Below are 27,317 nucleotides of genomic sequence, written 5' to 3' on the forward strand. Positions count from 1 at the left end.
GTCCTGATTCAAGCAGCAGATCATCTCTGACTGTGTTTATTGTCACCAAAAGTCCTGTTAATCTCTGCTTATTCTGACCCAATTTCTAACCCTGTGGGCTTCGTGATCCATTTTTCAGATGATATTCCAAAACTCCATTTCTTTGACGTTAATTAAGCCATGTGCTTTACAAAATAATGTTAACTGGGAGAAAATAATTTTCCTTCATGTAAGATGTCAGATCTTGGTTTTTCATTCTATCTGTTTCACCCACTAAGCCTCTCTGGTTCACTTTTATAAGACACTAACTGCTAAATTCTAGTAAATTTGGGCTTCTTTAGGCTCTCCTGCTTGTTTCCTAGGGCAAATCTCAAAATATTCTATGCTTTTCTTTTTATTCATTGGGACACAGGGCCAGAGACTGTTTCCTTCTTCATTCACATGTAGCAAATCTTGTAGCTTTACTTCTAACAGTCTAATATCCAAGTTGATTTAAAAATAGTGGACAAATCATAGACCAAAAATAAGTAATCTTTTGGGGACACAAGTATTTATGCAACGACATCTAAAATATTAGGCTGACTACTACATACAGATATTTAGTATTTTGTTCATAACCCCCCATTCTGAACACATTCACTGATAGTAGAAATAACTTGCAAATGGGTGTTGGAAGGGCACTCATTCATATTTCAGCAATCTCCAAATTACTATCTTCAATTGTTTTAATGTTCTGTGACAAAGTCATTGTATCTATAAGTGAGAAAAAAGTAATTGAAGTCCGTGAGGGCTATGAAAAACATGTATCACTTTGCTTCTTCCGGAATAACATTATGCTTTTTTGATGCTCATAAACCAAGTCATAAATATTTTAAAATTTTAAAAAGTGTTCCAGGCCATTATGAAAAGCGTGGCTGCTCATCAATTTGTCATGGCGAGAGTCTGTGCAGGTTCTGCCTATAAAGAGAAGTTATTGTTTCCAACGATGAGCTTTATAAAAAGCTCTCCAGGCAAAATGCTCATGATTTACCTTCACATTTCTGCTTTTGTTCAGGTAATAAAAAAGTTAAGGGCGCTAAAGAAAACTCCAGTAAAATTTGACAGGTGACTTAGAATGTGAAACAGCAATGCATTCTGAGCACTCTGGATTCCAGGCAGTGCTCAGGTCCACGTGAACCTGATGTACTGGGTATGCGACCTCTTCGTGGCCCATGATTTTGGCCTTCAACCTTTTGTTTGCTTCCCTAAGATTTCACTGTCTGATTTTCATCTCGAGCCATCTCAACCTTTGAAGCATTACAACTCCTTAGGGTTTGGTTCTGAGTTTTCGAAACTCTTCCCTATGGATTGTACCTTCCCTTCCCATATAAAATGGCAAACTAATAAGCGACACAAGAAATGATCCTGTGATTGAACTTTAGAGCAGGTACTTGTATTTTGAGAAGAAAACTCTGAGTCTGTCTATTAATGTAGAAGCACAAACAAATATTCCTTAGCAGCTACTTGCCCTGATGGAGGAGGGCTACAGTTATAGGGATATCAAGGGTTCTTGTAGGTGAGGCTGACACCTTAAGATTCAGAGTCAAATTTAACAATTGGGAGCCGATACAAATGGATGAGAAATGACTCGGCATCTCATTTATGACTTATGTCCAACTTATGTCCTCCCCCCAACCTCACAGAGGTATTTAGGATGCCCAAGGACTACCCCCCTCCCCCTTCAACAACCAGATACTGCTTGACACTTGGTGACATCTACCCAGGCTACAGGCTACCCCTGTAGGGTACACAGGGTGTCTTCAGGACAAGACCTGGTGGTGGTCAGAGCATCCAGGGCAGCACGTTGCGGTATTTGGGGTATCCTATGATGCAGGAGATCTAACAGGGGTCAGTCTCATGCAAGGCACGGGCCCACCAACTCCTGTACTATATCTCTCTGGCTCTATGTTTTCAACTGCTATTAGAAAAGTTTACCAAAAGGCCCATGAATGTGCAGTGACAGATTTCACGCCAAAAATGATTGTGCTAAATGTTTATATGGGTTCAAGCACTGAAAACCATTAGCAAGATGTTGATGTGAGGAGATATTGGGAATTTCCATCATATTTCTTTCATAATCTAAAGTGGGAGAGACTATTTAAAATATCAAAATCATATAAACATTTAAAACTCTCTGTACATAAATTTCAAACACCTGAAAACCCAGACATAGCTCAGAAACTGTGTTATCTAAGTCGCTTACTTATGAGACAGAGAGCCTGGTAAACTAAGTAGAAAGTTTTGGCACAGTGGAACTGGGAAATATTACAGAAAACTGTAACTTACAAAGCTTCAGTGAGCTTGGAATGAAAAAGAAATAATTCTGCCACAACTCAGATTCTATCAGTTTAACATTGCATTGATTGCATATTCCCACCTGGGTCAAAAACCAAAGGAATCAAAAATGCAACCATGTGAAAATGGCTTGGCCCAGTCTGCATTCCAAGTACTATGTTCTATGAATTACTTGGTGTCTCATATGTATAAATAACTTGCTCACAAGAAAAATCTCATGAATCCAGATGCTAGTTCAGACAAAGGCTCCTGTTTGAAGATTTTCTTTCAACAAGGCACTTGACTGACTACTGAGTGCAATGATATAAATGAGAACTGGCTTCTGATTTGAAGGTTTCAGAAATCGAGAATTAGAAGGAAAAGAGAGAGGATGTCTTCTTAGTAGCTTATTCGGATATACAAGGTTGTGTTAGTGGCTTACTAAAAACTGACAAGAATAGATGAGTAATGGGAGCACTGACCCTCCAATCTGGTGTGCAGTTATGGTACATCCTGGGCATATATGTCCTTATCTTCTAGCTTCTAAAATTTCTTCTTTACTATTTGGAATGATTTAATTACAATGTGCCCTAGTATAGTTTCTTCACATATCTTGTGCCTGGGTTTCTGTGAACTGCTTAGATCTGTCAGCATATTTTTTATTAAATTTGGAAAAATTTCAACACCTTTTACTGAAATAATTTTTGTGTTCTTTTCGTTGTCTTTCCTCTCACTTAGAAATAGTCACTATACATAATTTTCTTTTCATGCTTTTCCTTCTTTCTCTGTATTGATTGTATTTTCTTCATGTAGAGTTTTTGCTGCTGTCTTCAAGTTCAATCATGTTTTCTTCTGCCGTGTCTGATCTGCCAATCTTAATCCAGGTCTCCGACATTGTAGTTAAAACTCTAGATTTATTTGGGTCTTGAATATTTTCCCTTAATATTTCTAACTAGTGTTTGAACATATTTAAGGTGAAAGTTCCAAGTCTTACAATCCATATCTTCCAGAACTCAAAAACATTCATACTATTTTAAATTGATAGCATAGTTTTGCCTTGCATGCAGCTGACCCGGGTTCAATTCCTCCATCCCTTTCAGAGAGCCTGGCAAGCTACCAAGAATATCCCACCCACATGGCAGAGTCTGGCAAGCTACCCGTCGTGTATTCTATATGCCAAAAACAGTAACAAGAAGTCTCACACAATGGAGATGTTATTGGTGCCCGCTTGAGCAAATTGATGAACAACAGGACGACAGTGCTACATGATTAGAATTCAAGTATTTCTCAAGGAAAATGATAGTCTATTTTTAAAATCATTTTTTAGGATATGACTATCCCCCACCTAGATGACCCAGTGTCATGACAGGGGCATGGGGCAAGGTCTTAAAAAGTCTGTGTTTTGGCCACATACAGCAACAACCATATTCAACATAGGATTCCACACACTGAGCTATGACACCTTGCCCCTTTCTTAGCATCCGGTGTTGTGACTGATGTGGATGGTGTGCGGTAAAGCTTTGCTTTATATCGACACACCTGAGACACAATGGCACTTGGTGCAGAAAGGGAGAGAGTTTTCACTTTGATGTGACTCAAAGCCTCCTGAGTTTAGGGGAGGGAGTTCAAAGAAGGGCTAGTTCAAAGAAGCAATTCCTCTTGATGATATATTCCCTCTTAGGGTATGCTAGACCTTGGAATTGCCTAGTGAAGTTTTACTTTGGAATATTTTCTTGCATTGCAAGCAGGAGACATCCTCAAACCTGAATCTTGCAGGACGCTTTCTAAGTAAGGAGAGATAATTAGGCTCATTTCCAAGACTCTCAAGAGAAACAGAGAATGAGTGGCATCTTTGCCAGCTTTATGTTCTTACTGGAGGCTGGGCCCCAAGAACTGGGGTGGATGAAAGCAGTGATGTTAACTGTGACTATAGTGATGGGCAAAGAGGACTATACAGAGGAGTGATGAGGCAGATGCTGAAGATAAAATAAGAATGGAGGGAACAGTGACAGGATTGGAACAGACAGGCAGTGTGAGTGCTATCAATGATGCAGGGATTCTGAGATTTGTCTGTAGCGATGTATCTATAATATCACAGATAAGCAAGATAAATGTAGTAGTGAGTTGTGAATTTATGAATAATTTGAATATGCATATGAGTAATTCATGAATATCATGGCACTAGGCTGTACCATTAAATGCATAGAAACTGGATTACAAAGGTCCAACCCCCTCTTTTGATATGTCCCTTGTGTGCTCTTAAGGGATTATCTTTTACCGCGCTATCAAGCAAGTTTGTTCTGTAGTGATCAGTGGTCAACCTCAACAATTCTTTGTGCTATTGAATTCTTTAATACCCCAATATGAGGGTCCTGGAAATCTGCTGTAAAAACTAATCAGGAATGAGGTATGTTCTTAAGGACATAGAAAGAACTCCTAATCTCCAACTGAAGCAAACTTCTTACTCTCTTTGAACATTTTCGTCTGGGATTTACCTAGCTATGCTATTCTTCTTGGACAGCCCATAATTTTAAATTGTAAGAGGCTCTTTCCCTTTGGAGACCTGACCAAAGGTATTATAGGGAGGCACACGCGCTATTATATGATGTGTTTGGGTTTTATTTCCCTTAAAAGTCAACAACAGTGCTTTGAAAAATGTCAGCATGTCACAATATCCCCTGAAAATGAAACTGCTCAAAAAGAATGGGAAGGATATCAAGCATTTCCGATGATTGCACTCATATCTATTCTTCTGTATTTTGTAGTGATCTTCAAGGACCCCTGAGGCCTTGAGATGAAAAATTTCTTTTAAAGAAGAAATATCTCTCTAAATCTAACAGCTTAGTGTAAGGAATATTTCTCTAATGCCCTTAAAAACTTTATTAACATTACACTTCTCAAAACTAGGCTTCTAGGATTTCCTGAGATGTGCTTATAACTCCAGCTTTTTGTCTTATCGTAATGAACCAGCCATACCTTCCAGCTCCCTGCAGCCAAGTTCTGCAGGGCGCCCGCCGCCCCTTCCAGCGTGTCTGCATTTGAGCACTCAGAGAGCAGTGTGAGGTAGGGTTTGACTATTGATGGGTGCCACAGCATCTGGATCCCTTTTGGTGGTTCTGCACAGTCAGGAAGTGGTCCTACTCCATCCCACTGGGAAGAGAAAAACAAGAGATTAAACGTCTTTCACATCTTTCTGCTTTCCAATACTGCCTTCTGCAAGCATTGCACATGAAAACAAAACTTGTCTCTGAGCCTTTCTCGTGACCATGGACTGCATGGCAGGTGTGGCGGAGGGAGCTGAGGGGCCACCCAAAATAGGACAGCCATTGTCGTGCCCACCATGAGCCTGCACTGCCAGGAGGAGAGGGTTGGACCCATCAGTAAATGCTATGTGTAGTCACGTGGGTAAGCTCTGGGATGATGCTTCTAGCACTCTGCTACAGGCAGGAGGGGGTGGGATGGATTTCCTCGGTTGGGAGTGGCGGAGGTTGGCTAATGACCAAGGTAGCACATCCTGTGATTCACATGCTAGAGGCGGGCTTTGAGCAAGTACCGAACAGCCTGTGCATAAGTGTTCTCTGTGACCAATTCCTTGTAACTTGTAAATAAGTTGCTTGATTCTCAATACTCTCATTGCTTCTATGGTCATTAAACGGACAGAAGAGAGAGCGCTCTTATGGTTTATTGACATGAGCCAAAGGCGAATCAACATCTTATGGGAATTCTGATAGTTAAATTTGCTTTGAATTGAATCTAATGAGTACCAAGAGAACGTGAAACTAGAAATAATTACGAATAGTTGAGAAATAACGGTTTAAGCACACACAGGATTATCAGTGGACTCTTAAAAATAGTAGTTAGAAAGAAAATGTATCCACCAGGCAAAAGTTGTGATAAAAGCGAAATAAAGACTGGAGTAGGGGTGAGAAGTGTGGGGGGGGGGCATGTGCTATTTACCATCTTTAAAATCTTAATGATTATAAAACTTATGCATAAAATGTTTCATTTATTTCAACATCTCACATTTTCTGTCATTATCACTGTCCAGATTTAAAATAGTTAAATTGCAATAACTTTAATTACGAGTTTAATAGTTACATTATTTTCTTATTATAGTGCATGATCACATTGTTATTATCAGAATCATGGTTGTGTTCCTTGATCATACACACAGTCCATCTTCTGTGAAAATTAAAGACAAAGACTATGATAAGCAGTGAGGAGAATGCCACATTCGCTGCTTTTTCCTTAAGGTGTCCTTTATTGAGCCCGTCTCTAGTCGTACCCAGGTCAGCCCTGGTAGCTTCCGCACCATGACCCCCTCCCAGAAGACCAAAAGCCACCATCCACTGAAACCGGGGGACAAGGAGAGGCCCCAGATGGCTCTCTGTGAAAAATAAGAGAAAGCAAAAAAAAAAAAACAAGTATTAAGTCAAAGATAACCTGAGTTACACAGCTCACACAAACACGTTGCTATTAGACTCTTGCTGGTGCACAGTCTGGGGAGGGTTCGCCTTTCTCCTCAGGAGCAAACAGGAGCAAACGCGGAGGGTCCCGGGAGAGACCAGGCACTTCCGGGAACAAGGCATTTCAAAGGAAAGTGCAGTGATCATTGACAAGGAGCGCCAGGCACTGTTCAAGTCTGCGGCCAGAGGGCTGGGGGAATGTCCACACCAACCAACGATCACTCTCGTCACTCTAGTTCCCGAACCCTGAGTCGGTCACCACAACAGACACACATACACACACACACACACACAAAGGCCACACCAAAGTCCTGCCAATATGCCCTGTTTCCCAGGCCAAGAGCAGGAGCAAGGCAGGCCCTGCTGGAGGCTTTCGTGGCAGGAGAAACATGCTTTACTTTCTGCAGACTCGTCCCTGGGGACCGGGATCTGATGGACGGCGGATGGTGACACCAGGAGGGGCTGCCAGTCCACAGTGTAGCTTGAGTTCCTCACTGACAGCGCTGAAAGCCAGAGTCACCATCTCCTACAGCCTGTTGGCAACCCCGGGCCACATGGCGGTCCCATCAGACAGCACCGTGTTGGCACAGAGAGGCTTACAGATGCCCTCATGGCACCTAATGAGGGAGTTCCAAGGATGTCACGGGATCCCGTGTCCAGGAAGGAGCACTGTCAGAAGGAACCACTGAGCTAATGACTTTCACCTACTAGGGATCTTTTCTCCAGGAGGGGAACCCAGAGGCTGCAAGGGGTCACTTCGAGCTTCTTCCTGGGGTCACCCACATTTTCCCACTCAACAGTGATACAGCTGCAGCTGTGTTTCCTGGGGGTCTTTGTGAGAGTCTCTGACTCCTGTCAACTGCATGAAGATGCAGGCGGGTACGGCAGAGTGCCCCCCCCCGACAGAATGTCGGAGAGGGGGACTCTGTTACCAGACTCAACAAGCTGCCAGAAGCATGGCCAGAGGTGGACCTAGGGCACCCGCATGGCCATGGAGATGGGAATGGAGGTTTCAGATATGACTCGGTCATTCACTCATGGTTCATCTGTGCGAGGGGGGTGTCAGTGGGATTCTGTGTCAGGGGCCCGCCATGGCCCGCCTGAGTCCTGGCACAGCTTGCTGGGAAGCTGTGCTGCCAGATCCCAGGGGGACCCCAGTTGGTGATGATGCCCAGTGGGGTTCTGGAGGTAGGGGCCCCTGCTCCGGCCTCATCACCCACATAAGGGTCCTTCTGGACGATGCCCAGCTTCATGACCTGGTGCCAGAGATGGCTGATGATGTAAGGGCGGGTATCCCTGGGGTGGGGGTGGGGGCTATCTATAAAGTCAGCCTGGGACATGCTGGGGCCATTACGGACCTCTGGTCGAGTGGAAAATGCAGACTCAGTGGTCAAATGATGCTTAGAAACAAATGTTCATTTACACATTTTTGAGAACAATGACTGTAACTTAAATTATTCCCTTATAATTTGTTTTGAAGTCTTGTTACTTAGTTGTTTGTTAATGGTTGCTTAAAAATTACTGGGAACATTGGTGATGAAGAATGGGCACTGATGGAGGAATGGCTACTTGATCATTTCTGACTGAAACATAATCACGAAAGTTTGTGAGTCTGTAACTATACCTCATGGTGACTCATTAAAAAATAAAAAATATTTAAGAAATCACTGTGAAATATATTAAGCCGTCTTGCAGATAACAGTATGTACTGACTGTGTGTATGTATGCAGACGGAAATTAAACCATCCATGGGAAGCTAATTTCCTCAGTTCTGAAAATTTTACTGGAATGAGTAGAGGCTTACACGGGCTCCCTGCAACATGAAAAGGGAGGGGCTGATGGAGGTAATGTAAAGTCATTTATTTACCACAAGTAAAATTTGTGTGTTTGGCTTTCTGGATCACACCCAGTGACGCTCAGGGGTTACTCCTGGCTCTGCACTCAGGAATTACTCCTGGCGGTGCTTGAGGAGTAATATGGGATGCTGGGGATCGGATCTGGCTGCATGCAAGGAAAATAGCCTACCAGCGGTACTATCACTCTGGCCCCTCCACAAGTAATTTTAAACATTTTCCACTCATTTTTTTTTTCCAGGAGAGAACATGAAAATGCATGCCTTATTCTCCTCAACAGCCACGCAGCTTAGTTTGAGTGATGGCAATAGCTCAGCAATGGATGGGCAGATCCCAGACATGTGTGGGACAATCCATTCAGGCTCCTTTTCCGTGAGTCTCTCAGTCCTGATGTCCTAACCAGGACACGCACTGAGTGACACTCGTCGCTCCCGAACACGGTCACTTCCACACCAGCTCAAATTGAGTCTACACCTTTGCACGGCTTCCCAGTGGAACCTGCAAGTAAGTCCCCTTAAACACAAAGCGACAAAACCCAGCTCCAACAATGAAGGGGCCCAGGCACGGGCTCCTGGTTCGTGATCTGAAATGGGTCCTGGCTCAGGAGAGAAATAGTCCGCTGGGAAGAGAATTGAGCCCAGTCTGTTGGTCTGATGGGGGAGGCTGTGAAGACCAACACTGGCTTCTCAGAGGCGGAGTCATTTTGTCTGCAATGGGGGAAACAATAATTTCTTTCTTCACCCCTTTTCTAACTTCCCATCTCTTTAAAACCTTGAAGCTATCATTTTTTTTTCTATAAAGACTGAATAAAACTCAGGAAAGAATCAGATGATAAAACTCAACCCAGATGAGATTTCCTGGCTCCGTAAGAAACCCAGAGAATGGGGGAGGCTGCGGAAGGAGCATCTGCACGCTTACTACAAAGCAGGACAGGAAACACAGCAGACAGAGAGAGCAGTTGTGTCAGTATCTCCTCATTCTCCTCAATAACTCCCACACAACGGAATGGAATAAAGAGCTAAATCAGTAGACAATTTTCTTTTGCTTCAACACATGAGCGATGTAGCTCTTAAATACCTTTGTTACCATCTTAATGGCTACAGAGGGACTTGGAAGGAAATAAAAAGACAACTCATGTGAATACTGAAACTTTGGGGTGGCAGCTAGAGAGGAAGGGGAGTTGCCTGCTATTTCCGGTTGCTGATGCCTCTCCGCCCTGTCAGTACTAAGATAAAGAAGCGTTTCAAAGGTAACCCGTGCATCATTTGTGGAATATAAAGTAACAGAATGGAAGACTAACACCCAAGGATAATAGAGATAAGGGCCAGGAGGACGGTTGCACATGCTGAGGGAAAGGGCAGCTGGGATAGAGAAAGGACCTTCGAGTGAATGATGCCTGGAGGGCTCACTCGGGATGGGAGATGCGTGCTCAAAGGAGACTATGGACCAAACATGATGGCTGCTTAGTACCTGTATTGCAAATCATAATACCCAGAAGGAGAGAGAGATTAAAAGGGAATGTGGCCACCACAGAGGTGGGGGGGGTTGGGGTGGGGGTGGCGAGAGGGATGCTGGGAACATTGGTGGTGAGTGGGCACTGGTAAAGGGATGGGTACTTGATCATTGTATGACCATGCAGCTGGTCTCTGCCTGGCTGCTGGATTCAAACTCTTCTTGAGCGGATAGAGGAAGGAGTATCAATTGCCCATCAACTATGGCATTTGCATCATCTCAGCGTAGGCCGAAAGTTTTCAGAACAGCGCTCTCCAGAGACTCAACATCTTCCCAGTGTGACGCTGGGATTCCAGGCCAGCCACCAAAGACCTCTCTGCCCCCACACCCCTTCATGCTTTCCCTCGAGAAGGAGGGCCCAGGAGGAACCTAGGGGGATGCCATTCTTTTACCAAAGTGGGACTCTGTCCTGGATAAAGCCAGACGCAGGATGCGATTTTCCTGCTGCTTCTAAACAGACCTCTTGACTACACCACCCAATTTTTCCACACAGTCAAAACAAACGGTTCAGCTGCGAGTCCTAGGAACGTAGGATTAAAATTCACAAGCCTTAGGCCAACTGTGTCAGGTTGGACTGGACCTTTGGGGTAGACTCCCAAAGATTCTTTAATAACCTGAAGTAGGAAAGCAATATATCTGTGGAAGCAACGGCCGGTGGACGGTACTCTCTGTGACTCTCAGGTTCTGGAAAATGCTTGCAGACTGTATGTGTGTGTCTGTTTATTTTCATTCTCCAGGTTGCAGTTTATAAATTAAGCATGGATTAGATTAAGGCAGAGCAAAGGAAAAAGAGGAAGGGCCTTTGTCATTTAAACAGCTTTCTTCCAGCACGGAGGACATTTTGGGCAAAAATATCCCTTCCTCATCATTTTATTCCTCATGCTTGAGATTTGAAAAAATGTTCCTCAGTTTGGGTTGCATATTTTTATCTCTTGTTATTTTCTGGCTTTTGGGTCACACCCAGTGATGTGTAGAGGCTTGGAACTAGATGGGGTGCTGGGGGAGGAACTGGGGACAGTCGCACGCAAGGGAAGCACCCTTCTTGCTGCACGCTCTCTCCGGTCCCAGCCTCTTTGTTTTTGTTTTCTTAAACAAAGCTGCAAAAGTTTTAGAAGTTCTTGGCTTTTTCAAAGCTCACTTAAATTTTCAAGCTGTACTTTGTTCATGCACGTGTAGGCAGGGGCAAATGCCAGAGATAGGAACATGCTTCTTACTCATTATCTTGTTCAGAGGAATTGAGGATCTGAACATATAGTTAAGAGCTTGGGAAGCCGAGGATTAGAGAAATTTAAACCACTGTTTTGGGTAATTGTGGGTAATGCTATGGATTAGAGGTGTCTCCTCTATGCCAGAGTCTCCCAAGGAGATGCACACCCTCTTCCCCCAGTGCTGCTGAGAATGAGGGGGTGGTATGGCCTTGGGTGCAATTGGGTGAGGGGGGCTTTATGTTAGTTCACTTAAAGAAGGTAGATTTACGGTGTGTGTGGTGTGTGCATGTGTGTGTGTGAGGGGGGAGGAGGTCAATGAGTGGGTTTTTCCTGAAAAGAAGGTGACAGGTCACAAAAGCGTGGGCCCCTTTGCTCTAAGCAATGTTGCAGAGTGGGTTTTTTTAAGGGATAAACAAAGCTAAGCAGGAAAGGGTGGAGAGATTTGTGAGGATATTTGTGGCTCGAGGCAGGCCACGGGACAGACATAAGCTTTGCTTCCTTCTTATAGCTTACTGCTATGTCACTCACATGTCGCTGATATGTTGTGTGTGTGCATGTTATGTGTCTGCACAGATATTCCTATAGGTGCATGTGGATGGATAAGGGTTTCTTCTGAAATAAGAAATTCATGTAAAATTCCAATGAGCCATTAATGTGAATCCCACTCCCCACCCCTGCCCCCAGCAGTCAAAGTGATGGTCACTTTGGGGCACTCGCTGCTTTAAAGCTGTCACTGGGGGACACAGCCTGCCCGGGCCCAGTGGGGGACCCTGAGGAAGTGACAATGACACAAAGTCCACCTCGTCTGAGGCAGACTTTCAGAGGGTGGGGCTCTGCGACATGTCACACACACGTCTGTGATGTGTGTGAGGAACAAAATGTTCACACAGGGCACGTGGGGTGCGGGTGACCTGCCGTGGGCCGTGGGGACACTTGCCTCGACCTGCTGACTTCAGCCCCAGGTTCGCGGACCTGGCGTGAGAGAGAGAGACAGAGACAGAGACAGAGACAGAGAGACAGAGAGACAGAGAGACAGAGAGAGGAAGACAAAGAGAGACAGAGAGAGACAGAGACAGAGAGAGACAGAGAGACAGAGAGAGGAAGACAGAGAGAGACAGAGAGAGAGGGAGACAGAGAGAGACAAAGATAGAGAGAGACAGAGACAGAGTCAGAGACAGAGAGACAGAGAGACACACAAGGAGAGACAGAGACAGAGACAGAGTCAGAGACAGAGAGACAGAGAGACACACAAAGAGAGACAGAGACAGAGAGAGAGTCAGAGACAGAGAGAGACACACACAGAGAGAGACAGAGAGAGTGAGACAGAGAGACAGAGAGAGGAATACAGAGACAGAGAGAGACAGAGACAGAGAGAGACAGAGAGAGGAAGACAGAGAGAGACAGAGAGAGACAGAGACAGAGAGAGGGAGACAGAGAGAGACAGAGAGACAGAGACAGAGAAAGACAGAGACAGAGAGAGACAGAGACAGAGAGAGGAAGACAGAGACAGAGAGCGACAGAGTCAGAGACTGAGAGACAGAGACAGAGAGAGAGAGGGAGACAGAGACAGAGAGAGAGGGAGACAGAGAAAGAGACAGAGAGACATAGAGAGTCAGAGACAGAAAGAGAGACAGAGAGAGAGACAGAGAGAGTCAGAGACAGAGAGACAGAGAGACACACAGAGAGAGACAGAGACAGAGAAAAAGAGAGAAACGGGGGGCATCCCCAGCCGTGGCAATGGGGTCTCTGCACCCGTGCCACAGAGCAATGCGCAGCCCTGAATGCTGGAGCACAGGCGGGTCTGCGAGTGGAAAGGGCAGGTGTGCAGGATGCCCGGGGCTGGCGGTGGCCCGGGACAAGGCTGGGACAAGTCGGTGCTGTGACATCTTTCTGTGGGGTTTGTTGTTCTTATGGGGCTCCTCCTTGTCTTACAGCAGCCCCTTTAGACCTTCTTTTAAGTTTGGTTTTGAGCCTATGAAGTTCCTGAGCTGTTGTTTATCCAAGAAATAGTGTATGGTTCCTTCGAGTTTGAGTGAGAGTTTAGCCGGGTAAAGTATTCTTGGTGAGGCATTCATTTCGTTGAGTTTTTTCACTATGTCCCACCATTGTCTTCGGGCTTGGAGGGTTTCCTCTGAGAGGTCTGCTGTAAATCTGAGGGGTGCTCCTTTGTATGTGATTTCCCTCTTTGACCTTGCTGCTTGCTGTATTGTGTCTCTATCCATAGCATCCATCATTCTGACTATGATGTGCCTTGGAGTCTTTTTATTTGGGTCTCTTTTTGCTGGTACTCTTCAGACTCCTTGGATCTGGATGTCTGCCTTCTCCAGCTCTGGGAATTTCTTGACAATGATGTCTTTCACTGTGTTTTTCCATTGGGGTTACTTCCCTGTGCTTCTGGTACTACAATGATTCTTATGTTGTTCCTCTTGAAGTCATCCCCCAGGGCTCTGATTCGCTCTATAGCCATTTTGAGGTCTTTGGCCATGATTTGTTGTTGTCTGTAAGCTTTCTACAGCTCATCTTCAAGGTCGCTGATTCTGTCTTCGGCTGTAGTCATTCTACTGTTGAGGGCATCTAGTGAGATTTTTAATTCATCTACCGATTCCTTTATTTGTGTGACTTCTGTTTGTAGCTTTGAAATTTCTGCTCTCATTTCTTCCTGCACTTTTTTGGTAGACCGTTCCAGTGCTTCATTCATATCCTCCCTTAATTTATTGGATGTCTGTTCCATGGTTGCTTGGAGTATGTCGACTCTCCTCAAGATTTCCTCTCTGAATTCTTTATCTGAGGTCGTAGATGTGAGTAGCCCCTGTTGAGGTTTCTGGAATCTTTTCTTCTCCCTCTCTTCGTGGAGGGGATTTTTGCTGTTTCTTCATACTGTTATGGAAGTATAGAGTTGGAACCTTGTAGTTGTCTATCCTATTCCCTCTTGCTGTGGGAGGGGGGGACTCTGGTTGTGCTATTGCTGATGGTAGCCTAGTTCCTATTCTAGAGTTCTTTCTTACTCTCAGGCGCTCTTCCTGATTGATGTGCGGCCTCTAATGAAGGCTTGAGGGTATGTTCTCTTTACGAAGGTTTTGCCAAGCTTCTATTATTCACTGATAGTTTTTTGTAAAGTTAGACTAAGCTAATGGGCTATTTTGCATACAGCGATTGAGAAGGCTAGGGTGATTTTTCAAAGAAACAGACTATACCTATCATGCTGAAGCAAAAAAATAATAACTGTGGCTGGGCCGCTGCTCCGGCAGGGGGCCACGCCCCTTTGAGACCACGCCCCCTGAGATATAGGCCACGCCCCCAGTATCCTCTTGGGATTCCCTGGAGACAGGGCAGGTATTAGGGAGCCAGGCGGGGAGGCGGGGTCACGGAGGCGGGGCTGGGCGGCTGCTGAATGACCCAGGCCCGGATGGCCGCGTGGGAACTCCAAGTTGGTGCTGTGAATGTCTGAAGGAACTAAGCTCCGGTGAGCACGGAGTGTCGGGCCACATGCAACACAGCAGCCAGGACCATAAGGGCCTGCTGGATCACCATCATGTTCCCCGGGGCCCAGGACAGACGGTGATGCCATGAGCTCCTGCCAAGGACACACAAGTGTTTCCTGTGGGGAAGTCAATGTCCTACAGGGAGTGGCAGCTGATTTACATTAGGGGTGCCGGAGTGGGCTCAGGCCACTTTTGTGGGATCCTCAATGGTGATTCTCCCAGGAATGGAATAAGGGAATCCCGGGGGAGGAACAGAACCAGCAAAGGCTCAGAGGCTGGGGTTCAGGATGTTCAGATGGCCAGGAGAGGTATGGGGCAAAGGCTGTGATGACTCTGCCAAGACACAACTGGCACCAGGTGACAAATAGAAGGGTTTATCCCAGCAGCCGCATTGCATTTTGTATAAAACATGGCAGCCTACATTTGTGGAATATATAGTAACAGAATGGGAGACTAACACCCAAGGAGAGTAGAGATGAGTGCCAGGAGGATTGCTCCATGGCTTGGAAGCTGGCCTCACATGTTGGGGGAAAAGGCAGCTCAGACAGAGAAGGGGCCACCGTTTTTGGTTCGAGAACCTTCGCTTCAAAGCGCCTCCTGGATGCATCTCTCAGTGGTGCCCTGCGACGCGGAGAAGAAAACGTCCCCATCTCTGCGAGTAACTGTTTACTCTGATGATTCCTTGTCAAATATTCTTTGTGAAATGGCTTCTGAAGAGACTGCCTGTATAATGTCCGTGGGGAGCGGCCAGAAAAATTTTCCAGCGGGTAGGGCACTTGCCTTACTTGCAGCCGACACGGATTCAATCCCTGGCACCACATTGGGTCCCGCTGCCTGTCAGAAGAGATTCCTGAGTGCAGAGAGAGGGGCGATCCCTGAGAACTGCCAAAGGGAAGCCCCAAACAAAACGAAACAAAAATGTCCATGGGGGAACATGTGCAGACACACAAGCACCAGAGGATTCCATCTCTCTCTTTCACCTGGTCCTCACTGTCCTTTTCTAGAAACACATTCTTGGGAGGCTGGTGCCTTACTGACCGGTTGGACAAAATACACATTATCAATTATATATATTTAGCTCCTAATGCAGAATCTCCTGCCCCCGAGCCAGGCTGTCTTCACTGGGGCCCCTCAGAGGGGGGCGGGTTGAGTCTCCCTCCCCGCCCCAAACAGAACCCTCGCAGTGAAAACCTCCAGAACCCAACCACAGCCATGCTCAAGGCCCCTCTCCACACACTTGGAGGGGCCTCCTGCATGAAGGCACCAACAGAGAAACCCAGGTATACGAGACTCATGGCTGAGATCTCCAAGCCTGCTTGGATCGGGACTGGGCCTCCTCCACCCAGATCCCCAGTTTTCCAGTAGCTTGACAGTCACACCAACAAACTGCCCCCGGCGCATTGTAATCTTATCAATGGCCAAGATCCAGAGACTATGAAACAAAGCTCCTGTAAGAGAGCGACGCAGAATCTTCTGGAGCCTCCACCCCTCTTGGAGAAACTGGCAAGGTACTGAGAGTATCCCGCCCATACGGCAGAGCCTGGCAAGCTACCCGTAGCATATTCGATATGTCAAAAATAACAACAGTAATGAGCCTCATCCCCTAGCCCTGAAAGAATCCCCAATATGGAAGCTTTGGGAAGGACGAGTAAAGAGAGGCTTTAAGTCTGATGCTCTTTGTGTTCCCAGAGCGAGCAGATGCCATTGGGCTACACTAGCACGTGACAGGGATGGATGGAGATGTTACTGGTGCCTGCTCAAGCAAATCGATGAGTACCGGGATTACAGGTGACAGATGATAGTCCCTAATCAAGATGCAGTCTTTGAAAAATCTGTTTTGACAAACCAGAGAGATTTCAGGGAACAGAGGGTAGTGATGGAAGCTGGGGACCCAGAGCTCTCTGGTTCAGTCCTGGCACTGCATATGGTCCCCAGGGGGGCACCCTTGGTGCTCCCTCCTGAGCACAGAACTAGGAGCACCCCTGAACCATTACCAGGAGTGGCTTCACATCAAACCAAGTCAAACCCCACATACTTCTGGGCCCTAAGGAAGTACAGTAAAGCACACGATTTCATTATTTTCACCTAGGGTGACGTTAGCAGAGAGAAGCTCAGGGAGGCAGAAGGGCGGCGAGCCCTGGCAGCTCCCGTCTGCCAAGTGGGATTCTAGAGCCGTCAGTCGTGAGCTGTCCACCGCACTGCAGCTGAAGCGTGGGGACCGCAGCTGGCGGGGTGACCCTGGCGACCGCCTGAACCAACAAGCATCTACACCAATATGTGTGACCCTACTTGTAGCAGCAGAGAGAGGGGGACGACATTCTTAAAGAGACCACTTCTCTGTCGCTTAAAGAATGAACGTGGGAAAAAGTAAAACAAATGAACCAGGGACCTTTTCCTCTAGACTTCCGGCGAAAGTCACAACATTCTGTGAGTCGCTTGATCTTACTCAACTCGGAAAATGGCTCAGTGAACCATAAATACAGGCAGAGTTCGCGTCCACACATGGACACTGCTCCCAGGAGCGGCTGAGGCAGCCGGTGTGTGGACCAAACTGACGCCATGACAGGCTGCAGCTAACACTAAGTTTTGACTAGGGCTAAGTTTCTGTTTCCCAGAAACTGAACTTGCAATTTCTGGTAAATTCCCAGTTGAGTAGCCTGCCCAAGGAAGGCACTGCTAGGTCATCTGACTGGCCATGCGGGGTCACTAGTCACTATGTCCATTCTTTGGAACAACCAGAAACTGACTAACTCTTATCAAATGCTGACAACTTTTGCTTGATCACTTATCATAGTGCTTGCTTAACCTTGGGACCTATATGAACTGCTTGTGACTTGGAGTCGGGGTCCTCGTCAAGACTCCACTGCGTTGGCTGAGACTCAGACCCTAGCTCGGGCTAGCAATAAAGCTCCTTTGCTTTTGTATGATCATGTATGGACTGGTCTCTCCACAACCGGAAATCTGAACTCGGGCACAATACCAACACCAGGGCCAGGGGTCGTGTCCGTCTCTGTAGAAGTGTCCCTCATTGCTCTTCTGGTCACTGGCTTCCTGACTGACCAGCCTGACCTCACCGCCATTGTCCTGTCTGCAAGTGACAGGAGCGCCCAGCACGCCCTGGAGTCTGAGGCGGAATCTTCTATAAGGAGACTGCAGCACAGGTGTGGGGCCACTGGGAGGAGGCTGGTCCCCAGCCTCTTCCCAGCCTTCTCAGGGTACTGGGAAGATACTCGGAAATGGGAGAGATTCCCGCCTTGGGGCTGGACGAGCTCAGAGGCTCGTGCCCACAGTGTCCCGGGAAGTGACCAGGACTCTGTCAGGGCAGGGGATCTGGCTGGCAGCTCAGAGCACGGCTGACGGGGGCGGGGGGCACTCTGCCCTCTGAGTCCGCAGCGAAGGGAGTCGGGCTTGCTGTCCCAGCAAGGAGGTGCGGCCCTTGCAGCTAGTGATGCCCCATCAGACCCACTTCCCGGACCCCAGAACCAGGCCTCGCTTCCAAGCCAGCGTGGGCGGGCGGACGCGAGCTCTGACACAGGGCCTCCCTCCTCAGCTCCTCCTCGCACCTTCCACCCTGCCACTCCCCACGCCACGGCGCCCGCCGGGCCCTGGGCAGCACCCCGAGGGATGTGCACACGAGCCCACAGACGGTCCTGTGGACCTGGACCTCAGGGCTGGCCAGTGCTCTCCGTGCCAGAAGCTTCCCCGGAGGCTGGGCTGCCCGCACGGGAGGAGCCGTCTCCGGGTGCCCAGAGTGCGAGGCGCCTGCCGGGGCCCCGGCCGCCCGCCCACCTGCAGGGCAGAGCGGGGACGCCCCCGCGGGCACAGCTCACCTGATCCTGCGATTTCTTCTTCTTCTTCTTCTTGCCCCAGCAGCCGGAGCTCTCGGCGTCCTTGCCGTTGGCTTCCCCGCACAGCAGCCCGTCCAGCTCATCCGTGCCCGTGTGCTGTCCCTGAGGCGTTTCTGCTGCCAGCCGGTACGAGAGGTTCCTTAAAATGCACACACAGTTTTCAACGGTCTGGAGAACCCCAAAAAAACAAACAAAAACAAAAAGGAGACAGAGGAGCCGTGAATAAAAACTAACTGGCACGCCTCCCCCACAGAAACGTAACCACCATCCGCGGACACCCCCGGGGGCCCGGCCAGCGGCCGCCTCCTCCGGACGCCCTCCACAGCCACGGCGGGAATCATTCCGAGAAGCGGGCAGAGTCCCGAAGACCTTTCCCTCCCTGGCCCACGCAAGAAATGACTTCTGTGCCCCTCCTTGCCCCGGGAAACCGCTTCTCGGCCACGGGGACCATACTTGGAAGGAGTTGGGGAGAGAACCGTCCGTGAGTCCGAAAGGGCCCAGGGCGGCAAGAGGGCCCCGCCACCAGCCTGCGACATACAGGGCCCCGCCCGGGCTCGGAGTCCAGAACAGACACAACCAGCGGATGTAGCATCTGGCCCCCGCCAGGTGCCTTCTGGGCTGCAAACAAGGGTGTTCCAGGCGAACCAGAGGCTCATCCAAGGACACATGTATCGCCATGAACTGGTGTGTGTGTGTGTGTGTGTGTGTGTGTACTAATTTCATTTTATTTGGTAAAATTTCACCGAAGCGCCGCCATTTATAAAGGTAGTCATAGCTGAGTTGTTTAGACACACCGTGTTCCAACCCCATCACAACACCGGCATCAGCTTCTCTCCACCAGTTTCCAGCTCCCTGGGGCCCACCCACTGCCCCCCCCCCCTTGACCGGGCACCTTGGCAGGCCAATTCCCAAGATTGCCTGTTGAAGTTTGGTTCCCAGGCTTTGGGTGCTGTTGACTCTTGTGTGGGTATTTGGCACTTTCCCGCTCCTTGGCACCGTGTCCTCAGATGCCCCTGGCCCTTGTCCCCCTGTGTTCCCCCTGCTGTCTTGTCCCTTCTTCCCTTCTGGCTGTCTTTCCTTCCACAGGGCTGGGCTGGAGCCCCCGCACTGTACAGCTCCTCCCTGGTGGAACGCCGGGTCTCTGCTGGGCGTGTCTTATCAGCGCCTCCTAGTCGGGGTGAAGCACTGCCTTCTCTTAGGCGGCCGTATCGGCAGAGCCCAGGTGGAGTCTGCAGCCGGAGCACGGCGAGCGGCGGGCAGTCCCCCGGCCTCTGTCCCCGATGCTGCCCACAACTCCACTCTGGCACGTGTGAGCCAGCCGAGGGACGGGAACTCGGGGATGCAAGCGGGCAGGAAGGTTGCTAAGTGCCAGCCCTTCGGGAGGGGAGAGTTTTCAGGATGGCCCAGGACCAGCTACGCACACGGGAGGGTCTGGGACTGAGGACGGGAGGCAGGAGGGCTGGAGCACAGGGATGGGAGAAGGGAGTGGTCCAAGGGGGTGTGAGTGAGCTCCAGGAGCTGGCACGGGGCAGACACAGGCGCTCCCTCAGACGCCCCAGAGGGAGGCAGCCCCGGGGAAACGCTGATGGCCTCTAAGACCTGTCACACAGGGGGACCATAAATCTGCGCGCTCCTGGTTTGGGGGTCACGCCAGCAGAGCTCAGGGCTCCCCCGGGCTCTGTGCTTGGGGATTCTCCTGCCAGTGACAGGGTCTGCCCCTGTGTCCGCTGCATGCCAGGGTAGAGCCTGACCCGTCTCACCGTCTCTGCAGCCTGGAAGCCGGCTGCTTGCCAGCCCCCATCCTTGTGGCCGTCTGTGTCGGGAATGACGGACACTCAGACAGAAATACGGCTGCCGGGAGCCTGGTGCCTGGCGGTGCTGGAGGGGGCCGAGTCCCTGAGGCAGGCAGAGTGAGTGCAGCGTGGACGTCCAGGGCCTGGACCGGCTCTCGGGCCACTTCCATTCCTCTCAGGGACGAGCTGGGTTCACACCCCGTGCTTCCCACGGCGCCCCTCTCCCGGTGCCCCAGCCCCCGAGACCACCTCAGCTAGGAATGTGGGGGGGGGGGGGTCCCTCAAGCATCTGGTCCACCACGGCATCGTCCTTCTGATCAGCGTCCCAGCTTGGAGGACCCAAAGGGCACGACTGACTGAGAAGGAAGCTCCCCGCGGGCTGAGGAGAGAATAGCGCTGGCAGCCTGGGGCTGAGGTGTGACTGCCACTCACTGGCCAATCTGCCTGTCACTGCTCGGGCACCCTGGCAGGGCACCTGGTTCTTACAGACGAAGGTGACGCCCTTGAGAGCCTCTGGGATGACACCAGGTGGCGCCACTTCTCCCGGTCCTGGGCTGGAACTGGAGGCGGGTGTGGGGTTCAGGGCGGGGGCTGGGGGGGGCAGGGACCAGTCCCAGCCTGATGTCACTGACCGCTTGGGGTGGTGCAAAAATCCATCCGGAAAGCAATCCATTTTTCCAGGACCTGTCCCTGGAGCCTCAGCGCTTCTAGAACCTTCCTTGTCAGCTTTCCAAGGTTTCATGGGCTGCTAATCCCATCAGCTTTGAGCCAGCCTGACTTTTCTATATCAGGCATCCTCGTGGTGGCAAAGAAAAGGCGCCCAGCATGATTCCAGGGAAGCAGGGGCCGGCCCGAGAGGGCGGGGCGTCCCGCTGAGAGGGAAGCGGCTGGACCAGGGCACAGTGACCCTGCCCAGCCCCAACGGGTGTTTTTTTACATCACCCAGGCTCAGAATAGACTCCTCACAGGTTGCTCTCCCTCCCGGGGGCCGGCTCCAGGCTGCTGTCTCTGCTCATCAAAATAACCACCGGGGGGGGGGGGACCTGCCGAGGAGAGCCAAAGCGTGTGCATCGACCCCAGGGGAAACAGAAGGGGAGGAAGAATCCGGGATGAAGGAGAAGCAGCAGGGGAGAAAGAAGGGACAGATGAAGGGGGGCAGAGGGAAAAGAAGAGGCACACAGACGTACTCAAGGGGGACGGAGGAGGCTCCCGGGGTTCAACTCTCCTGTTTTAACTCCTAGCAGCCCGGTCAGGCTTGAGAAGGGAGAATTCAAAAGTCTGTGTCTGAACCCCGTAAGCAGTGCTCGGGGTTCCGCGGGACACTCCTGCTAGGACTCAGCCAACTGGTCATTGTTAAAGTCTGAGATTTCAGCTGGCCAAGCCCTGGGGGGCTGGGGACCCCCAGGGCCACCCTAGAAATGTTCAGGGGCCCCCAAAGCCTCGTGGTGCCTGGGAAGAAGCTGGCTCGGGGGTCTGCAACGTAGGCGTCCTCGCTCCTCTACGCCTCTCTGAGCCTTGAGTGCTTTGGGCTGTGGGGGCCTGAAACACAGGTCCTTCGGGACCCTGAAGGAGGTATGTGGCAGCTCGGGGGGCTTCGCTCTGACATCTGCTGCTGTCAGCGGCCCTTCTCCAGACTCTGAGGGGTGATCGGCTCAGCATCACCCCTCAGAGTCACCGGGGTGATGCTGAGCCGATGAGAAAGGGCTCACGTGGAAGAGGTGGTCGGCCCCGCCAGGTGACATGTTAGCTCCTGCCAACAGACTGTCCCAATCACAGGGGCGAGCTGAGAGCTGGCGAGGGATCCACAGGGTCATTCTGGAACTGTCAGCCTTCAAGGGGACATGCCTCCTTCCTTTCCTCTCCGACTTGTCACTGGGCAAGCTGAGTAGTAGTTTGAGCAGTAGGGCGGAGAAGAAAGTTCGGTGCCAGTAATAACAAGGTAAAACCCCACAGCACCTTCGGGCTGGCAACGCAGTGCCAAACAGTTCATCAGCTTTGACCCTGCCAACACCCACACGGTCCTCCTGAGGCAATCCTGGGGTCCCTGGGGTATGTCTTCTCCTCAGCACCAGTGGAGAAAATTCAGAGCAAGACTCCCCGAAGCTGCTTTAGATGGAGCCTAAGATTCTGTCCACGTGTGCTCTTATTTAGGATGCATGCACCGATGACAGACTCGGGGTCTGACTGACTCCAACTCCCAGACAACCCCAATTCTCCCACCTGTAGGACCAACAGACAGTTCAAATTCCCTCGAGCTTGGTCCAGAGCAAGAACTCCCACGCTGAGGACGCACCAGCTACTGGTCCTCAGGTGGATGCTGTGGAGCCCGCCCGTCAGCTCCCTCCAAGCCCCCCTTCCCCATACTTGCCTCAGCCCCTCATTTCAGAGCCCTGCCTAGTCCCCCGGATTAGAGAGACAGATTTGAGCTTGGCCTCCCGTCGCCCGGGGCTAATGAATCACTTCGTTTCTTCAGAATCCAGTGCCTCGGGACCCACAGGGAGTGAGCGCCTGTTGGGTTACCAGAGCTCTGCACGGGCTTCAAGCTCAGGGCTCGTGTCTGGTCAGTAGGCAGGAAAGATCCATGAAGCCTTCTGACTCCATGTTCCACAGTTCCAGTGATCCCATTGTTCTCTTCTGGGGGAAAAGTGTGAACATGCAGAGAGAGGCTCTCCCAAGAATCTTAGGAACCTAGTCCTGGGGTACATCAGGTACCAAGATGCCTGGGTCCACCTCATGCTGGTCTGGATCCAGGCTCCCAAAGGCTGGCTGACCTCCCAGCTGTGACATGGCACTCAGCCAGGCAAGAAGAGGGCGCAGAAGGTCTGGAGCGAGAGCTCAGCGGGGAGGGTATTTGCCTTGCATGCTGCCGAGCCGGGTTCGATTCCCAGCATCCCATATGGTTTCCCGAGCATGGCCAGGAGTAACTCCTGAGTGCAGAGCCAGTAATTCCTGTGCATTGCCAGGTGTGACCCCCCAAAAAAAGCAAAAAAAAATTTAAAAAAAGAAGAGGGCACAGACTCTAATTTTATTTTTGACCACAAGATCCAGCAGAATGCAAGCTCTCTTCACATCATCACAGTAAGAGGCTTAATGTCCCTCTGCCTCGGTCTTATCACTGTATATTAAGACAGAGCTGCAGTCTGTGGCTCGAGTAGATTGCGTGCTGCGGCTCTTTTTAAAATACCATGTGTCTCTGATGTTAATAGGCCCCTTGGGATCCTCAAGGCATCTAGAATGGTCATTTCTGGAGGGACCTAATTTTCCTGTCAATGAAATTAAAAGGTCTAACGTGGGGGGAAGATTAAATCCTTCCTCTGTTATTTTCCATCTCTGAAGATGATAACACAGTGACTGGATGGATGGGCTGTTACTGTGAGGCTGTGGCAAGACGGCAAAGAGGGTTAGGGACTGGAGCAAACCAGTACTCAACGGGGTGGAGTCCCAGTCGATGGGCTGGAGCACTGAAGCATGTATCAATTTCTACATTTCTCTGCCACCATAATAGGCCATCAGGGTTAAGCAGCATTATGCGGAGCTGGAGCGATAGCATAGTGGGGAGGGCATTTGCCTTGGACACGGTCGACCTGGGTTCGATTCCCAGCATCCCATATGGTCCCCTGAGCACCATCAGGAGTAATTCCTGAGTGCAGAGCCAGGAGTGACCCCTGAGCATCGCTGGGTGTGACCCAAAAGGCAAAATAATAATAATAATAATAATAATAATAAAATTAAAAAAATAAAAGAAGCATTATGCTACATCAGCAATGAGTAACCCTGTGACAGCAATGAGTAACCCTGTGAATAAAATAACTCCAGTTTACCTAAATTTACAATGGAACCTTATGACTCCTTCTTCCCTGAGATAGTCCCTTTCAACTCTGCACCTATGAAGGTGTGTTCTTAATCCAGGATGTGTATAAAATCACCTGATCCACCTCTGTGTTTCTGTGTTTGTTCTGTCTCTGTCCTTTGGGGGGAAGGGCTACGCCTGGCAGTGCTCAGGGCTTAATCCTGGCTCTGTGCTCAGGGATCACGTGGAGTGGGCTTAGGTGATCCTACGGAGAGCTGGGGCATGTGCCAGGGTTGGCCACACGCAAGGCAAACATCCTACCTGCTGTCTTATCTCTCAGCCCACCATCAACTTTTAAACGCAGAAACAAATTTAACATCCACACTCAGAGGGTCGCGATGGACTTTAGGTTCCTGTCAGGGGCGTGAGAGGAAGCCTGGAGAAGACACAGCAGCAAAAGGGGGACAAGGCTGTGGCTTGCAGCCGGGGCCCATGTGCCATCCACTAGGACCCCTGTCAGGGCTGCAGACACAGCCTTTGGTTACAGTGGGACGTGGCAGATGCGACTGGCACCTTGTGGGCAGAAGCCAGGGATGCTGTTAGCACGTCCAGTGCAGGAGGACTGGAATGGCCCCACCACAAGGCACTGCTGGGCCGCAAATGCCAACCAGCTCCTGGGAAATTCCTACCGAGGGATCACATTTACCTCTCACACACTACTTTGAAAGCTGAGTGGACCATAGCGAAAGAACAGCAGGGAGGGCGCCTGCCTTGCACACAGCCAACCCGGGTTTGATCCCGGCATCCCGTATGGTCCTCTGAACACAACCAGGAGTGATTCCTGAGTGCAGAGCAGCCAGGAGTGACCCCCAAGTCCCACCAAGTGTGGCCCCACAACAAAAACAAACAAGAATATTGAAAGCAGAGGTGAGGGCTGCATTTCTCGCAAGACATTATGAACACACACACATTTAGACTTAGAGTGAATCCAGACCAGCCCAGTGACAAACTGAGGCCAAATGAAATGTGCCAAAAGCTGGAAAAGCTCTCCCATTCCATCTGGACTAACGAACTGAAACGTTGAACACACTGGACATGGATGCAACAGGCCAATAGCTTCTTGACGACATTCGACAGCATCTCGTCATTCCATGGGGGTATTTTCAATCAACATTTGAGACAACGAGCAGTTGTGAAACAGCCGAGTTATAGGAACACAGACTTAGTCAACTTTCATGTGACTTGGATATTTTTCTAGGACCAGTTGATTCTGTAAAACCTAAGAAATGGGTGCTGTGTGCAAAACTCAGGCATTCACGCGTGACCCCTGTGGTCTGTGTTTCTCAGAACGACCCTAACTTTTATTCACCACTCTGTAGCTCGGGGTCTCTTTCTAGGCTCCGACGGGAGCTTCCCATCCGCCGAGCTACACGCTAAGTGCACGCACAGACACCAGATCACGGAGAGCGAAAACACTGCCAGGGCCTCTTGCCCCGTCTCGGCGAGCCGCGCTCCGGGCCCTGCTGTGCGTTTCGCTTCGAAGACGCCCTTTGGAGGCCAAACCAACCAACCTTGCTATCGATCTCGCTGCTCCCCAGCGCCGACTGGATCACGTACAGCAGCGCGTCCGTAAGTCCTTCGCACTCCCGCATCCTCCTGCGGGCCTCCTCTCCTGCTGAGCTGACATTCCTGCAAAGCAAAGCCAAGCCACACCCGTTAGCATCCGTGCCTCATGCCAGCCAGGACCCTTCTTCTCGTCCACTGCCTCCCCAGGCTGGGAAAGTCGTGGGCCTTTTCTGAACTGCCACAGCGTTACTAGGTAGGGGTGACCGAAAGAGAGGCACCCAAGAATTAGGAGAGTTCTGGAACCCTGCACGGGAGACAGAGCATGTCTGCTTGTGAATGCACCAGCTCTGAAGCCCGCCCCGCAGCCGAGAGCGAGAGCAGGACACTCTGGAAGCTTCTGCAGAATCTCCTTCATTGACAGCCAGCAAGGGGATCGGAAGCCTGCTGAGTCAAAGGTGGCTGCGTCTTGGGAAGTCTGAACTTTTTAAAGACAGAGCTTCCAACGTCCTGAAACATGAGTGATCCCATTTCAAGAGCCTTAAAAATAAGTCTCCCACCAGAAGAAAACGGTCAGAAATACATTCACGGAACACAGGGGTTTCTGTGATAATCTGGCCACCGAGCTGCTTGTGGTATCTTTTTTTTTATTTTGGGGTGCTTGGGGATTCAGGGGTCATCTAGCTGTGCTCGAGGGAACGGTACGGGGGCAGGGGCTGGACATGAAGCAGCCTGCCACGCAAGCGTTGCGGTGCTTGAAGGGATCTTCCCAGCTCCCGGGGCACCTTCCCACGGAGAGGGCCACGTTCCTTCCTGGACCGTGTGGCGGTGAGTGCAAGCCCAGGAGGGGCTGTCTGCTAAGGGGGGCAGCGAGCTGGGAAACAGGTCCTGGCAGCCACACAGCTGGTCAGGGAGCATCCCAGCCCATAGGACACTTGGAGGGGCTTCTCAGTCCCACCACCCTAGACTGTCTTTCCTACTCAGGGTAGGACTTGGGGTCCACTAAGGAACTTCTGCAACACGGACTGACTTCCAGACAGTGGGTGCAACACAGAGAAGGTCAGTTCACGGATAATCAGAGACCAGACCAAGGGTGTGGGCAGCAGCAACTAGTAGGCTTGCACATGTTGGTTGGTCCCCGCAAGGCTGCCGGACAGCGGGTCTAAGAAGCTTGCTGCCAGGTGCCACCCTGGGTTCCTGGAGGAACTCATTGAGCTCACTGGCACATTTGGTGCAGCTGAGGTTGTGCTGTCCTTTGAGGCGGAGGACTTGGCCGGGGCTGGCTACACTCCTTGCTGGCCGCATGCGGCCAAGCCCTGTGGGTGCCTGGACAGGGCCGACAGAGGGACATGGACGCCCAGTCTGGAAGGCACACGGGGATCACCGTACTACAGTTTCTTGCACCCGCCTCCGTGAGACTGCATTTCACTTGGGAGAAGAGGAAACTGAGTCTCAAAGAGGCGGTCTGAGGCCGCGCTGAGTTCGGGGAGCAGCACATCCCTAGAGTGTA

The 27,317-nt window shown here is 50.2% G+C and overlaps 1 protein-coding gene across 8 annotated transcripts in view; it reads right to left on the reverse strand.

Annotated features, from left to right (window-relative positions):
• CTNND2 (catenin delta 2) overlaps positions 1 to 27,317 on the reverse strand; it is a 902,659-nt gene that overhangs the window by 97,616 nt on the left and 777,726 nt on the right. For all 8 annotated transcript variants that reach the window (XM_055141787.1, XM_055141773.1, XM_055141779.1 and 5 more), the window contains 3 exons: positions 25,816 to 25,933; positions 18,644 to 18,829; positions 5,269 to 5,442 (listed from right to left, as the gene is read on the reverse strand). In XM_055141787.1, the coding sequence (XP_054997762.1) occupies positions 5,269 to 5,442; positions 18,644 to 18,829; positions 25,816 to 25,933 (478 nt within the window). The remainder of the gene's footprint in view (positions 1 to 5,268; positions 5,443 to 18,643; positions 18,830 to 25,815; positions 25,934 to 27,317) is intronic.

This window comes from Sorex araneus, chromosome 1, assembly GCF_027595985.1.
Source record: "Sorex araneus isolate mSorAra2 chromosome 1, mSorAra2.pri, whole genome shotgun sequence".
Classification (NCBI taxonomy): Eukaryota; Metazoa; Chordata; class Mammalia; order Eulipotyphla; family Soricidae; genus Sorex; species Sorex araneus.